Source organism: Suhomyces tanzawaensis (genome assembly GCF_001661415.1).
Source record: "Suhomyces tanzawaensis NRRL Y-17324 unplaced genomic scaffold CANTAscaffold_1, whole genome shotgun sequence".
NCBI lineage: Eukaryota > Fungi > Ascomycota > Pichiomycetes > Serinales > Debaryomycetaceae > Suhomyces > Suhomyces tanzawaensis.
Genome location: NW_017963636.1, coordinates 2,631,690 through 2,646,005, shown reverse-complemented (window position 1 = coordinate 2,646,005; position 14,316 = coordinate 2,631,690). Strand labels below are relative to the sequence as shown.

The window sequence follows — 14,316 nt, the reverse complement described above, 5'->3', positions numbered from 1 at the left end:
AACGACGGCTGGACGACCAAGTCTCGCACCACCACGCTGATTGGACGACACACCAAACGAAATGATGCAAGATGTTGCTTCCCGAGAGTTTTATTGATCGATCCTTATTGATCGATTCCTGTCTATATTAATACCTTTTCTAAAGAATTATTTTAGTTTATTTTACTTAAGATGTATTGTTGTGGATAAAGTGTACTAGGAAACAGAATATCCTTTTTTGAATGGTCTATAGTACTGGCTGTTCCTGAACCAATTTCGTTGGTTGTATTTAGTCGTTAATGCAGCTTAAACAGAAACTAATACTCACATTATTGGAGTATCAGTAATAGTAAATCACCTGAATTGACGTACGTACAATGATTGTGGGAGATTCCATATTTAGAATAGATAAAATTGATACCCTTGGTTAGTTGCTTCAGTCTCCTATTCACCATTAATCTAGTCTACAAGTGATATGCAGTGAATTAAAACACAATAAGGTAGTATGTGCCAGCGGTGATGCCAAAAGGAAGGTTTTCTAACCCCAAACCAAAGATCAGATGAAAGAATGTATCTTGTACTTTAATGAAGAAAATCTTGAGTATTTACAAGATTTCGATAAAAGATCGAGTAGCTTCTTAAGCTTCGATTGAACAGATACATATCCGTCAATCTTTCCTTAGTATAACATAATAAGACACGAGTTGCCCGTTTCTTACAAGCTTGTAGATATGATTCTTTTCATAAATTATGGTAGATGTTCAATTTTTGAAGAAAGGCGTGGTAATTGGAAGTTGAATACCACAAACTGTGTCCTCATGGAGGACAAAGAACAGCTAAGATTATAATAACGAAAATTACCAAGTTCTCAGTGTAATATGATTTCGATTAGTTATAAGCTTGTATTTGAGAAGCCTATCTCATTAAATGATAGAACTTAACGGAAGTGATCCAGCCGATGGAAGCCGATGGATCTAGGGCAATAATAGCTGATAGAAATGAAAAGCTGTATTGAGTGTAATGGTTTTATAAGATATTTATAGATAACAACTCTTCCTAAATCTATGGCCAATGAAAGATGAATGTATTTCCAGTTAGAGAAAAGGGCTAACATCTTCTATTTGCCTCCATTCCTGCCGGCAGTTCAATTAAATGGTTTTGCCAGCAGCTATAGAGATAGCTTAACTAGTGCTTTATACAACTTAAAGGCGTACTCGAACCCTCGTATTCAGGTAGGTTTTGAATATTCTTAGAGTCCTGTGTTACTTGATGTGGAAATAAATCTTCTGTGATTGCCCATTCTACTTCAATAGATAAGAGTCTCAAAAAAAAGAGTTTCTCTTTATAATAACACCTCTATTTAGTTACAGGTGATGTCATTTTCATTGAAGCTGTGCTACAACTCAGACTTGTGGTAATGCAACAATTATTCTGGTTATACTTTTGGAGAGCCAAAGAAGCATGGCCCGTATGGAGACAAAATATTTATGCTGATTTCAATCCATTAACTGCTTTAAGTTGCCAATTCTAGTATGTCCTTCCAAATGTAAAAGTAATTCTGTCAAAGGGTAAAGTTAACTTCCAGATAGAGAATGCCGTCCTTCATGCAAAGGATCCAATGGAAATAGTATATAACCTAACGCTTAGCGTAAGTAATATCACCAATAGAGATCTATGGGGTGGTTTGACTCGATTACGACCGCATGTGATTTTTGAATGTACCACCCCTGAATTCCCTATTAGCAACATGACAGATTCTTCTGGCGCTGTGCAGATCACTAGAGCCAACCTTGCTGTTGCTACTTAATACGAAATATAGAAAGGATATTGAAGTGTAAGCCCCGATACTGCACATGATACAATCTGTGGAGAAAGGTTGGGTGCAGTACATAACAGTTCGCATGGTTGGTAGCATCGCCAGCTCCTTCCCAGCTAAAGAACTCCGGGAAACGGGTCAAGGGAACACCACGTCAAACCAGGCCCTTGACCCGGCGATAAGGGCGGACAAACATTTAGGTTTGCGGGAAAAACTTACATTTGAGGTGGGCTAAACGGGCTGAGGCCACAAATGCACCAACAATTCTCCGACAGCGATGGAGATGTGCAGGTGAAGCTTCGGCTGGTTGGACATTAGCTGTCAATTTCGAGGTACTGGTGGCAGCCGGCAAAATTTCCGGCGAGACATTGTGGCCAGGAGGGCCAGGAACCCTGTAGGGCTAAATGGTTGACGGGTAAACGAGGGCGAGATCACGTGACCAAGCACCGCAGATTTTCCGGGAGCACCACACCCCGCACTTTCTGTGGCAAGGGGCTTGGCCGATCTCGGGTGCAACTCCCAGATGGGATCACGTGGGCCGAGCAGCGACCCTCCGGGAACGCCTCCACCCAGACATTCCCAGCCTAACCTCCCCTATTACCCTCCACCGCCCCAATCCCCCAATCCACAACCTCAACCCCCCATCCCATCCATCCCCGACTTGCGGGGTGCCGGCGGAAAAAAGAAACCCACCGATGATCTTCCCCATCTCCTGCAGACAACCCCGGGTCGCGAAAATTTTAGGACTGTTCCCCACCAAACGCTTTGGGACGTTTAGGGCGGGCGACTAACTGGCACACTACGGGGTTTATCGCCATTGTTTTTGGCTCATTTTTGGCTAGAAATCAGCAGAGTTACACCAGGAAGATCAACAGCACAGCACAGCACAACAGAAGACACCATCACCTGTTCTTACAACACCAGCACAGTAGCAGATCTACCTCTTGATTCCATCCCCTACTCAGCGTGACCTCCCGACGCTTCTATCCGAACCACCAGAACAAGCACAGCACCAGCACTATCTCCTACTACCACCAGACTACCACCTCCTGATACCATCCCTCCACATTCTCCGACCACTCACCTACCCCCCATGGACATCCCAGACGACTCCTTGCTGTCCCCAGAAGCTAAGAAGAAGGACCCCACCTCCAGGCCCTACAAGTGCCCCCTCTGTGACAAGGCGTTCCACAGACTAGAACACCAAACAAGACACATCAGAACCCACACAGGTGAAAAACCCCATGCATGCACGTTTCCAGGGTGCTTCAAGCGATTCAGCCGAAGCGACGAGTTGACTCGTCACTTGCGCATCCACACCAACCCCAACTCGCGCAGAAACAAGAACCTCAGCAAGAACAACATCAGCTTTAGCGACGACAACGCTCCAGCACCAGGTGTGGTGGCCACACCTCCCATCGCCATCTCGTCCAAGGCCCACAAGAGGAAGTCGCCGGGCTCACCCACTCCGTCGCCCCCTAACGGAGCCGCAGAACCTTCGTCTCCCAAGGAAATCAAGTCTTCCAACTCAAGCGAGGACGAAATCAGCAACAACTCCAATACCCCTCCCAGCGAGAACGAGGCGCTGCCCACGCTCAAGTCGTCACCTCCCACGGCAGCTAAGTCGTCGCCTCCCTCGCTTAAGAAGCTTCCTAGCACCATGAATATTGACATCCTCGCCAGTGCAGCCTCCGAAGAACTCAAGCTCATGGAAACTGGCTCGCCAGGCGTGGCCACTAACAACGCAAAATCCTTGCCCTCCTTGACGGACTACTTTGGCACTTCCACCTCCGGATCCATGCAACTGCGTGCCAACGGCAACGCCAGCTTCCACATCGCCAACGTGCCTGAAACGGGCTCCAGCAACAACCTCCAGTATTTGTCCAATGTGGCGGTGTTGTCCAACGCAGACAAGTCCAAAAGCTACACCAGCTTGGCCCCCACCAAGAAGCAGTACATCAATTCCTTATCATCGTTCCAAATGATGACTCCCATAAACCCCCCATCGCACATCCACCATCCGCAACCTTCCAATGATAGAACCTTCGAGAGCAAAGATATGGACTACGTCAAACTGCGATTGAAGAAATCAAGACCAAATAGCCCCAATCCTAATAACTTCACCCTACCAAACTCCCCGGTGTTGGGGTTGTCAGCAGTGAATACTCCTATCGCCTCAGCAAGCAATAGTTCCACCAACTTAACCAATTTTTTCATGACACCGGCATTCAGATCCGCCAGTAATAATGTAGAGGCGGTGAAGCCTCCACAACCTCCTTCCGACAATGCAGACCCCACCACTCCACCATCCACATCTACAGAATCTCCCAAAAATTCACCTAATTCAGAAGCATCTAGGAAACCAAAGAATGCGTTGCCATCTCTCAGGAGCTTGAATCTTGATTTACCAACAAACTTGTCGATGCCTAGTTTGTCCAGGGAATTTTTCAAGGATTCTCTGTATTTTACATCTCCTAATAATAACCATGTTCTCAAGAGAAGAGGTTCTTCTAATGAGACCACTACATTCGGAAAGGCGGGCCAGGGTAATTAGCTGTATATTACTGTATAATAGATATATTCACACTCTTGAGTGTTTTGAACAAGTGTAGGGACCCAAATTCGTGTACAAGTAGATCCTCTATGTGTTAACCGAACCCGGTAATAAGGCACTACAAATGATAATACAGCACTCAGATGCGTGGTTGGGACTAACTGTGGAATTAGTTACTCTTAGATATATTTATCATATAGTTACGATCAACTACTCTAAATAGCGTAAGGGGTTGTTCAGCTACCAACAGCCCAGACCTCCTCTTCATCTTCAAACCTGTCACTGAACATGGTTTCTTCGTCACCACCAGCTTCAATTCTTTCTCTTTCAACACCAGCCAATCTACTGGCAACTCTCTTAGTGTAGTCACCAATGGATCTTGGAACGATGCTAGCACCAGTAACGGTGACAAAGTTCTCCTTACCCTCAAACCAACCATTGAACTCCTTCATTTCAACATCATCAACCAAGTTAAAAACGGACAAATAAGCCTTTTCAGCGGCCAACTTGATAGGAATGATTGGATCTCTAAGACATGCAAATACGCTTGGAACCAATAAGTCAAAGTTTGGTTTGACAATTTTGTCGAACTGGAATCTAGCAACTGTTCTAATGACAACCAATGCGAGTCTTCTAGTATCGAGTGACGAAGAAGCTGGTTGAATCGCATTGAGCGACACTTGCTTTACCAAAGTGAGGATTTGCTCGTCATTGAGTTCGAACGGAGTTGGCGACTCGGATTTTTCTTCCTTAGGAGACTTGTTTTGTCCAACCAACAACAATATCTTAGCAATGGCAATGGTAGCATTGTCACTCACGTATGGTACAGTGGAATTGCTGCAGCTAATGACGAAAGAGATGATCTCATCGATCAAACCAACATGGAAAATGTGGCCAGGAGAGTATCTCAAGAACGAGTTAATGGACAAAATGCAGAATTTATCGTTAGAATTGTCTGGTTTGTCAAGAATCTTACTCTTAATAATGCTGGCAGCTTCTTCCCCAGACAAGATGTTGGCCAATGAACCAATCAACCTAGCGTATGAAACCGCTGATGAATCGTTGACCAGGGTGATTTCATCTTCAACCAAAGTCATGATCGAAGTTTTGGAAGTTTCATTCATGTTCTTACCAGCTTTGTTGACAACTTCCAACATAGCCTTCAACATGGACGTCTTGACACCCTGATCGGTAGCAGTCTTAGCACCGGTAACCAATTCGGTAACCAATGAATCGATTCTGGGCTGGAATCCAATCAAAGTTCCCAAAGCAACAACAGCTCTTGCTCTCAAAGTATCGTTGGAAGCATCAGATAACGATCTGACAAAGGTTCTTTGCAATTGAGGAATAAATGGTCTTAAGAATTGAGGAATCTTAAGCAACAAACTGTTCAAAGCCTTCAAGATAGCAGCCTTGATATCACTCAGAACCTTTTCACCAATAACTCTAATCAAAGGACCAGTCATGACGGTTGCAAATGGCTTCAAGTTCAACGCAGGGGTCTTGTCAATGATATTGGCAATACCCAAGGCTGAAGTTTCCTTCTGGTCCGAGTTACCATACATTAAACCATGGAGGAAGATGGGCAAGATACAGTTTGGACCTCTGGCAATCTTGAAACCTGCCAAGTCCTCTCCCTTGACTCCAGTAATGCTCAAAGCTTGGAATGTTGGCTTGACTAACTTCTCCAAGGACTCCTTTGGTTGTCTCTTGACAAGGGCAGTCAATGCCTCAAAAGTACCCTGAACAACTTCTTCGGATGGGTCGCTCAATGAGAGTACAAATTGTCCGATCATATCCTGCAAGTAAACAGAGTAGTCGAGGTTGGTATTGGCGAAAAAGTTGCCCAATCTGCCGTAGACAATAGCTCTCTTTGCGGAATCCTCGTGCTTAACCAACGACAATAATTGTTGCATCAATGGATGGACACCATCGTCAGTGTCGATGGCCAACAAGATCTTGTCAAAAGCGGCTTTAATGTCGTCCTTAGACTCCTCGGATTCAGCTTCAATAATGGCATTGATCAAAGTATTGATAATCAACGACAATCTCTTGAATAATGCAGTGCCAGCAACTGAAGCCAAAGACGAAAGTGCGTTGGCCTTGAAAGAGTCAATTGGTGGGGTCAACAACGTTGGAATCAAGATAGGGAAAATGACGTCGGACTTCGAAGCCATGATCTCCTGTAAGGCCAACAAGGCGTTTTGAGAATCGGATGATTCCAACAAATTCAAAAGATTTGGCAAGATTTCATCAATAACAACCTTACCCAATTCTTCTTGCAAGGATTCAAACGCCTGTGCCGCAGCTTCTCTAATCTTGGAGTCAGAATCAATAAGAGTGTCTCTGATAATACTGATGAATTGATCTTGGTATTGAACGAGACCTTCGGCAGAAGTAGACTTGATCAATTCGTTCAAAGCAATACAGATACCTTGTCTGGTATCATTATCATTGCTTTGCAACGATTCTTCAAGAGTAGGCAACAATCTTGCCAATGCGTTAGAACCAACTCTACGAACCATTTCACCCAAAGTTTGAGCGGCAATGGTTCTGTGAGTCTCGTCGTTAGACGCCAACCTACGGACAATGATTGCAGTCAAAGATGGCAAAATCTCCTTGACGGTCTTTGGAGTGTTGGCCACCAACGCCTTCCAGATATCAACAGAAGCACTTCTGACAATACCAGCAACATCGGAACGACAAACGAACAAAGAAGCCAACACTCTGTCACGACGATCTTGTCCAAGAATCTCAACCAAAGTCTTGTTGAGTTCTGCCGAGTTGTCGAATTGCTCTTCGTTAAGCTCGTTCTTACCACTGATACCAGTAATTTGGAATAATAAATCACCAGTAAGCTCAACGGAAGAGAGACGAATTCTGTAGCTGGAGTCGGATAACCCGTTTTCTAATTCTGGCAACAACAAGTCAACGGCCTTCTTGGCGTAGTTCTTCACAATCAATCTACCGGCTCTCAACGATGTGTCTCTGATGTCCTCGTCGCTGTCAGCTAAACCGTTTAAAATTGCTGGAATGATACGGTTCAAGTAAGGAGAGAACTGTGTTCCGAAACAAACTGGCAAGAACAACAACAATGGCATGAAACCAGCTCTGATGTGGTTTCTTGGAGATGTGGCTGAAGAAATAATTGTTGGTAACAACTCTTCTAACTTGCCAATACCCAAACCACAAATAACCTCACTCAAGGCTTGTGCAGAACCAAGTCTATCACCAACCTTGCTTTCGTCCTGCAAGGTGCCAAGCAATCTTGGAATCAAGTCTGGGAACCTCTCCTCACCTAACTTTTCAACCAAGGAACCCAAAGCTCTGGCAGCAGTCGATCTGGTGGCAGGAACAGGGTCAACCATGGCGAGTTCCAACTCACCCACCAATTGCGACAAGTAAGGCATCAAATCCTTGGAGTCGACCAAGATGGCCATATTACCCACAATTTGACAAGCCTTCTTTTTGGTGGAGGCAGATCTATCCTTCATACCTCTGTGGATAACATGGATAATCAAGGCAAGCGAAGGTCCGTCAATATAATGGACGAACTGAGTCTTGATCAATTTGTCTAATGCCAAATCGGTGTACTTGGTTGGGTCACCAATGGCGTTGATCAAATCAGGAACAATTACTTGGATTTCGGGGTTTCTGATAACTTCACCGAATCTCTTCAATGCCAAGTCAGCAGCTTTTCTAACTTCCTTGTGAGTGTCGTTCAAAACACCGACAATTTCAGGAATAATGGTAGACAACGATGAACTCAATTGGGTAGGATCCAAGTATGCCATGGAACCCAACAATTCGACGGAACCCTTCTTGGATCTCCATGGGGCTTCGTCGTCAAGATTCGAAATTGTCAAAGGAATCAACTTCTTGATACCATAACTGGAGGTGTTCTTCATGATCTGCTTGGCTGCCGAGTCGGTAGCTTCACGGACTTCGGCAGCAGTATCACCATAAAACTTCAAGATAATAGGCAAGATCTCGATAACGTAAGGCTCGAAGAACTTTCCTAAACTTTGAGACAAGCACTCAAAGGCAAAGGAAACACCTTCTCTCTTCTTTGGGTTTTTCTTGTCGTCAGAAGCTTCCATCAACTCTCTGACAATATCATTTTGTGACAAAGATTTGATACCAATACCCTTGACCAAACCAGCAATACCATAGGCTGCACCTCTTCTTTTAGCAAACGATTCCAGACTAAACAACGTTTCGAACAAACGGTCAAAGTGCTTCTGCAATTCGGACTCGAAGGATTTCACCAATGGAGCCAAACCTTCAGAAATGGCATACTGGATATCTTCGGAGGGTGTATCAAGTGTCTTAATCAATCTCTCGATAATGGTGTTCAATCTGGGGTCCGTGGACTTCAAGTGACGAGCCAAGGCACCGTACAAAATAATGACATTTTCCTTGATGTTATCTTGCACCTTGGATCTGGCATCCTTGGCACCAAGATTGGCTTCGAAAATAGGGATCAATGTCTCGATGTTGTCAAATCCATGCTGGTTGATTACCTCCACTCCCGCTTCTAAGAGTTCTTGACGAACGACATCTTCTTTATCACCCAATGCAGACTCGTCTACCAAAAACTTGAACAACTTCTCGACGGATTCACTGGTGAAGTGAGACGAAAGAAGCTTCAAAGTCACTGCAATGGTCGATCTGTCTTCCCAAGTATCTCTTTGGCTAGCAGATGATTGGATGGGCAACCCGAACCTGTCTAATACAGCTGGTGGAGGGTTCTTCTTGACGTGGTAGAGGTCGATAAGCTTGTCCAATGTAGTCGCGAAAGAGTCGTTTCCAAGCACGTTGACGGCATCAACGATGGATTTGGCAATGGAGAGTCTCAATCCAGAGTCTGAGTTTCCAGCCAACGTCAATAATCTAGAAGGAGCATCTTCCAAAACCTCGAAATCGTTATCTTCCCAGATGGTGGTGGCCAATTCAGCAGAATGAGCGTCATTATCATGGGCAGCGATCCACAATTCGTTGGAATACTTGACTTCTTCGCCAGTCAAGTCAAATTCTGAGTCAATTCCTTCCAAAATACTTGTTCTGACAAATTGAACTGGAGTCATGATGGCATCCCACAAGCACTTCAAATCTTGTGGAGTGTAGGTCACCCCAAGGGACTGACACATGGACAAGAAACACTCCTTGGAGAGCTTGGATTTAGATGGCAACTTCATCAAGGAAATCAACACCTCCAAGATGTTGATTCTAGGAATGCTGACATCTTCGAATAACTCGGAGTGGGTAGAAATAATTTCAATCGACAACAATAACTGTTCCTCTTCTGGATCTTCTTGAACGAACTCAGATGTGACAGCCTGCTTGGTGGCGGAGTTTCTGATCGCGACTTGCTTTCCTATCTCCAACACCTTGGTCAATAAGGGCAAAGTGTAAGATAAAGTCAAAGCGTCAAGTGGTTGACTGTCAGACAAGATCTTGACTCTGTACAAAATTCTTCCAGTCAAATCCAACAAAGCCTCGTCAAGATAATTCTCTGGAAGACCAGGAATAGAGTTGATTCGGATGGTTGCAACACCAATAAATTCCTTCAAATGGCCCAACTTGGGAGATATGAGCTTCGACAAGTTGAGGAATGTAGTCACTGGCAAAGACCCGACTAATTCGGGAGTGCTGCTCAATTTAGCAACTTCCAAAAGTTGAGTAATGGCCACAGGGAACCAATACTTGGATCCGTTGTCAACTTGGACGGCGTTATTGACCAACTCGTTGATGATGGAAATAGCCTTAAGAAGTGCATCAACAGCAGATTGGACCTCAGCTCTAATCTTTGATTCTTTTGCTATTTGCTCATTCACCAAGACCAATTCTTCCTTGGTTAATTTCTTTGCTGGACCTTTGGACTTGGTGGCCAATTCTTTCTTGACTGACTCTTCCCATTTCTTGATTTCGTAGTCCTTGGAATTCTTGTCTTGACTCTTTCCAGTCGACTGGTTGAGAATATTGATCACCAACTCTCCTTCGACACCTCTCCAGATGTCCAAGGAATTGGTATCGATTTCTTTGATTTTAGTGGTAGCAATATCTTCTCTGATGTTATCGGCCAACTTAGGAGCCACCACGTCGGGTAAAATGAAGGCCATGATACCAATAGCCTTGACACCAGCCTTATAAAGGGCAGAATCGTATTTAACTGAGGCCAATAAGGCGAAGATTTCCTTGAAAATGACTTCGAATCTCGAGTTCAACAATGAAGCAACATCAATATTGAAGTTGCTTCTTTGCACCAAACCCACCCAGCCGTTCTTAACGGGGATGACTTCGTGGTTCGAAATGACAATGAGTTTAGATAAGTTTTCTTCCACTACGTTTTGGTCCTTAAGTTGGGTCATTAATGGCAAGATCACATTCAATTGCTTGAGATTCAAAGCCAAGTCTTCGACCTTGTCTTCCTTCAAAATCTTAGTGATTCCATTGATCAAAACCTCACTCAACTGGGACTTTTCTGATAAAGCTTCCTTAAGAAGCTCCACACTCTGGAGTCTGTACTTGTAGGGAACGTTTGTGGACACCAAGAGATAAATCCAAGCAAGACCGTATTCCAAGTTAGCAGAATATTGCACGGTTGCTCTCAAGGCCCTAGCTAACCACTCGAATTCGGAATCAAGAGTGAATTTCGTGTAGACTCTGGAATCTGTCAAAATGGATGGCTTTTCGTCCTCTGGGCTCAATGAACTCTGGAACACTTGCTTCGTGTCCACAGTGAGTTCTTGGGAGTATTTGGCACTTAACGAAATTGTAACATACGCATTGGTGATACCCTTATTGGTGACGGTGGGAACTGGGGACAGCTGGGACTCTTCAAGAGATTTCACAAAGCTTGGATAAACTGCGTTAACAAGGCTGGAGATGCGTTCATTGGAAGTGGACAAACAGTACAATCTGGAACCCAACGAGGCGAACCAAAGTCTTCTCAATGGAAGCTTCTTATCAGTCAAACCAGCGTTGAATTGAACGGAGATCTTTTTCAAATCATCACCTGATACTTCACCTGCGTCCGTTAACACTCTGAACGAGTGTACCACGAACGACTCGATCAAGCTGGCCAACGAAGTTTCATTTTGGTCCTTGGGGATTAATGGGAGTAAGTCGTTTATGATCTTTAACGAGGAATCCACCGTGGAAGATGCCAAAGACAACGAGGATAAAATCAATGCCTTGGAGTCGGAATTGGAGGTGGATTTCAATGCCTTGAACACCTCATCAATATACTTGAAATGATCTTGTTGGGTCAACTCGAAGCCAGGCTTAATGATATTTTTGAGGCACTCAAATGCCCCATTTCTCACTGGCTCTTTGGGAGACTTGAAGGCAGAAAAGACGGAACCCAACAACTTGGAGCCCAACAAGGTAGATCCTGCAACTTGTTTCAAGTGCTTGAAAAATGGGGGCAAAATTATCACAAACGAGTTTTCCGAGGATCTCAATATGGCCTTTTCGATACTAGGAAGCAAGCTGGCAAAGTCCTCGTTGGAGATATGGAGGTGAACGAAGCTGCCAAACACCTCCAACGAGTGGGGAGCTGGAGCAACTTTAGCCAACAATACCTGGTTGGTGAGATATTCAAGAACGGGAGCTTTGTAGCCTGCTCTGATCTGTTCAACCAAAGCTGGCCTAGTGGGGGTCAAGTCGACCAATGCTGATGCTAACACACCCAAGTAGGTGAGCACTGTGTCGGAGGACAAAGAGGAGTCCAAGATGCTCTTGTAATACACAGATGAGTCTGAGCCTTCAGGGAGCGATCCAAGAGCCTCGACGATGGACGTCCTGGTAGAAGTGGTGACTGCTTGGTGGACTCTGAAACGATGCTTTTGGTGCTCGGAAGGGTCCGAACTCTGGCTGACACAGTTATTCAACACTATGGCTTGGGTCCTTATGATAGTCTCAGCCAAGGTTGGGTCTTGTGCAAGCACCTGGAACTTGTTGATCCAGTTCAACAATGTGAGATAGTCGGTTATGGCCATGGTGAGGTTCTTCTGGGTGACCTGAACATTGATAAACTTGACGAAAACGCTCAAGTACTTGGAATCGTGGCTGATGAACGCCTCTAACGTCTTGAGGGCCTCATTTCTGGAGTTCACATCCTGGTAGTAGTTGAAAGTCTTGAGGACTCTAATGGCAATTTGCTGGAGGTCTTCCTGGGCAATAGCGGATGATTTCACCTCTTCTTGGATAGATTGGAGGGCAGGAATCCTTATCGAGGTGAGCGAAGATGTAATGGCATTGGAGTAGTCTGACATGGCTGGTGGTGGTGAACGATGGAATGTAGTGTAGATGGTACTGGACGGCTTTTAGGGTCTAGAAGCCGCAAATCACGGAGTGGTCGAGGAGTTTGTACCTGAAAGTGTGCAATTGTGTCGTTGTATCCGTTCTGGGACGTTCCTAAAGTTCAATCAGCTTGTGATGCCTGGAATCATTCACTAGTAGTTGGATCTCTATACTTTCAGACTGGGTCGTGCGCGTGTGCCAATATGAAAATTTTTGCGACTAGTGCGCGCGTTACCCGGACGGTTTGCGTCTGCAAATACTCCAGTATGTAGACATCAAACTAATGATAGCAAGTAGTCAGCAGGAAACTAGGATAGATTTGAGCTATTGGTTTACGTGGAGCAACACCATACCGTAGCAACTTCGGAATGTGGACAGTTATTCGGGTACCCTTCGCTAATTTAATAGATTATAGGTGAAGGTCCGTTCTGCCATCATGAAAACAGGCGAATTATAATCGAACATCTGTAAGTAAGCGCAAGGCTTATTAGGTTCGAGATTCTTTGGAGTTTATCATTGTTAGGGATCATCCTTTAGTTGTAGGAATGAAAGTGCGACAAAATTCAGTATTCGATACATTATTCATAATATTGTATTTTAACATATCAACTCCAGTTATTCCAATAGCGGAGAGCACGGTGACTTAAATGTAAAAGCCTCAATTATCCCGAAATATCAATCCCAGTCTCTAATATAATTGGTTTCAACGGAACCGCAATTACTTGCAATTACTTCAAAATCTACTTGGAGACTATCTACTGCTATTTGATTAAGGTTATTAACTAGCTGTGAGATGGCAATCAGGGTGTGGAACGAATCACTTGCTTGATTTACGAATCCATTCAATGACGACGTGAAATCAAACCTGAAAAAATAGAATTCGACGGCTACAAGGATACATATTCTGCGATTCCTTGTCGTTCATCTCAGAGGTGATGTACTCGCGGAGTTGCCACAGTTCACACCTACTCGGCAGCATTGTTGGCACATTTCAGATAGACGGTATAAAAACGTGAATGTTGGGGCCCAAACTATTCAGAGTATTTGTTCTTGACTTAGTTTTGGCACTATGCGCCAACACTGGAGGACTCAAATGGTGGGGGCTACCAACTGCCCAACAACCGTGGGGGGCCACCAGATACAGGATTTCCCGGGCACTCCGATTCGTAGCGGTAATCGGAAAAGAACATTTGCAGGGTTAGGAACTGGTCCGTGCGGCAATAGAAGCAACCACAACGAATGGTGCAACAGCACCAAACTATTTTTGTTTTCGACAATTGTCTGCCACTGGGGCTTAGTGTGCCCGGTGGCGTGTAACTGCCATTGACAGACCATTCGGACACAAGTCCTGGGTCACCCGATCTTTCCAGATTCCCGAAGTTGTGAGCTGACACCTAACACAAGGCCGGAATAGCTAAGCGAGTATCATATGCACATCAGACACTTGTGGGTATTTGTGGGCGGATCACACCATAGACAAACCGCGTGCTCTGGCCAAGTGTGGGCAGATCACACGAGGGCCAAGGGCAGGCCTGCTGGTGGAACTGAAATTGTGCCTCCTGGTGGAATGGCGGGAAATCTAGGATCGGAAGTTTCCGGAGGTTCCTATCAGCGAGATCGCGAGCCATACCTCGGAGTTATGGGCATCCACCGTGAGATA

The 14,316-nt window shown here is 44.8% G+C and overlaps 3 protein-coding genes across 3 annotated transcripts; 2 read left to right on the top strand and 1 right to left on the bottom strand.

Annotated features, from left to right (window-relative positions):
• Positions 1-971: 971 nt before the first annotated feature.
• On the top strand, positions 972-1,597 carry CANTADRAFT_24981 (uncharacterized protein). Its single transcript, XM_020207280.1, has one exon. The coding sequence runs from the start codon at positions 1,062-1,064 to the stop codon at positions 1,230-1,232; it is 171 nt and encodes a 56-aa protein (XP_020067608.1). The 5' UTR covers positions 972-1,061; the 3' UTR covers positions 1,233-1,597.
• Positions 1,598-2,930: 1,333 nt separating this feature from the next.
• On the top strand, positions 2,931-4,037 carry CANTADRAFT_31205 (uncharacterized protein; the record flags this gene model as incomplete). The annotated part of the gene is made up of 3 exons (XM_020208384.1): positions 2,931-3,194; positions 3,420-3,691; positions 3,836-4,037. Coding segments are annotated over 3 exons (738 nt in total), but the record flags the coding sequence as incomplete, so codon positions are not given.
• A 548-nt stretch (positions 4,038-4,585) lies between these two features.
• On the bottom strand, positions 4,586-12,628 carry GCN1 (Gcn1p; the record flags this gene model as incomplete). Its single annotated transcript, XM_020209062.1, has 1 exon — positions 4,586-12,628. The coding sequence occupies one exon, from the start codon at positions 12,626-12,628 to the stop codon at positions 4,586-4,588; it is 8,043 nt and encodes a 2,680-aa protein (XP_020067606.1).
• Positions 12,629-14,316: the final 1,688 nt, after the last annotated feature.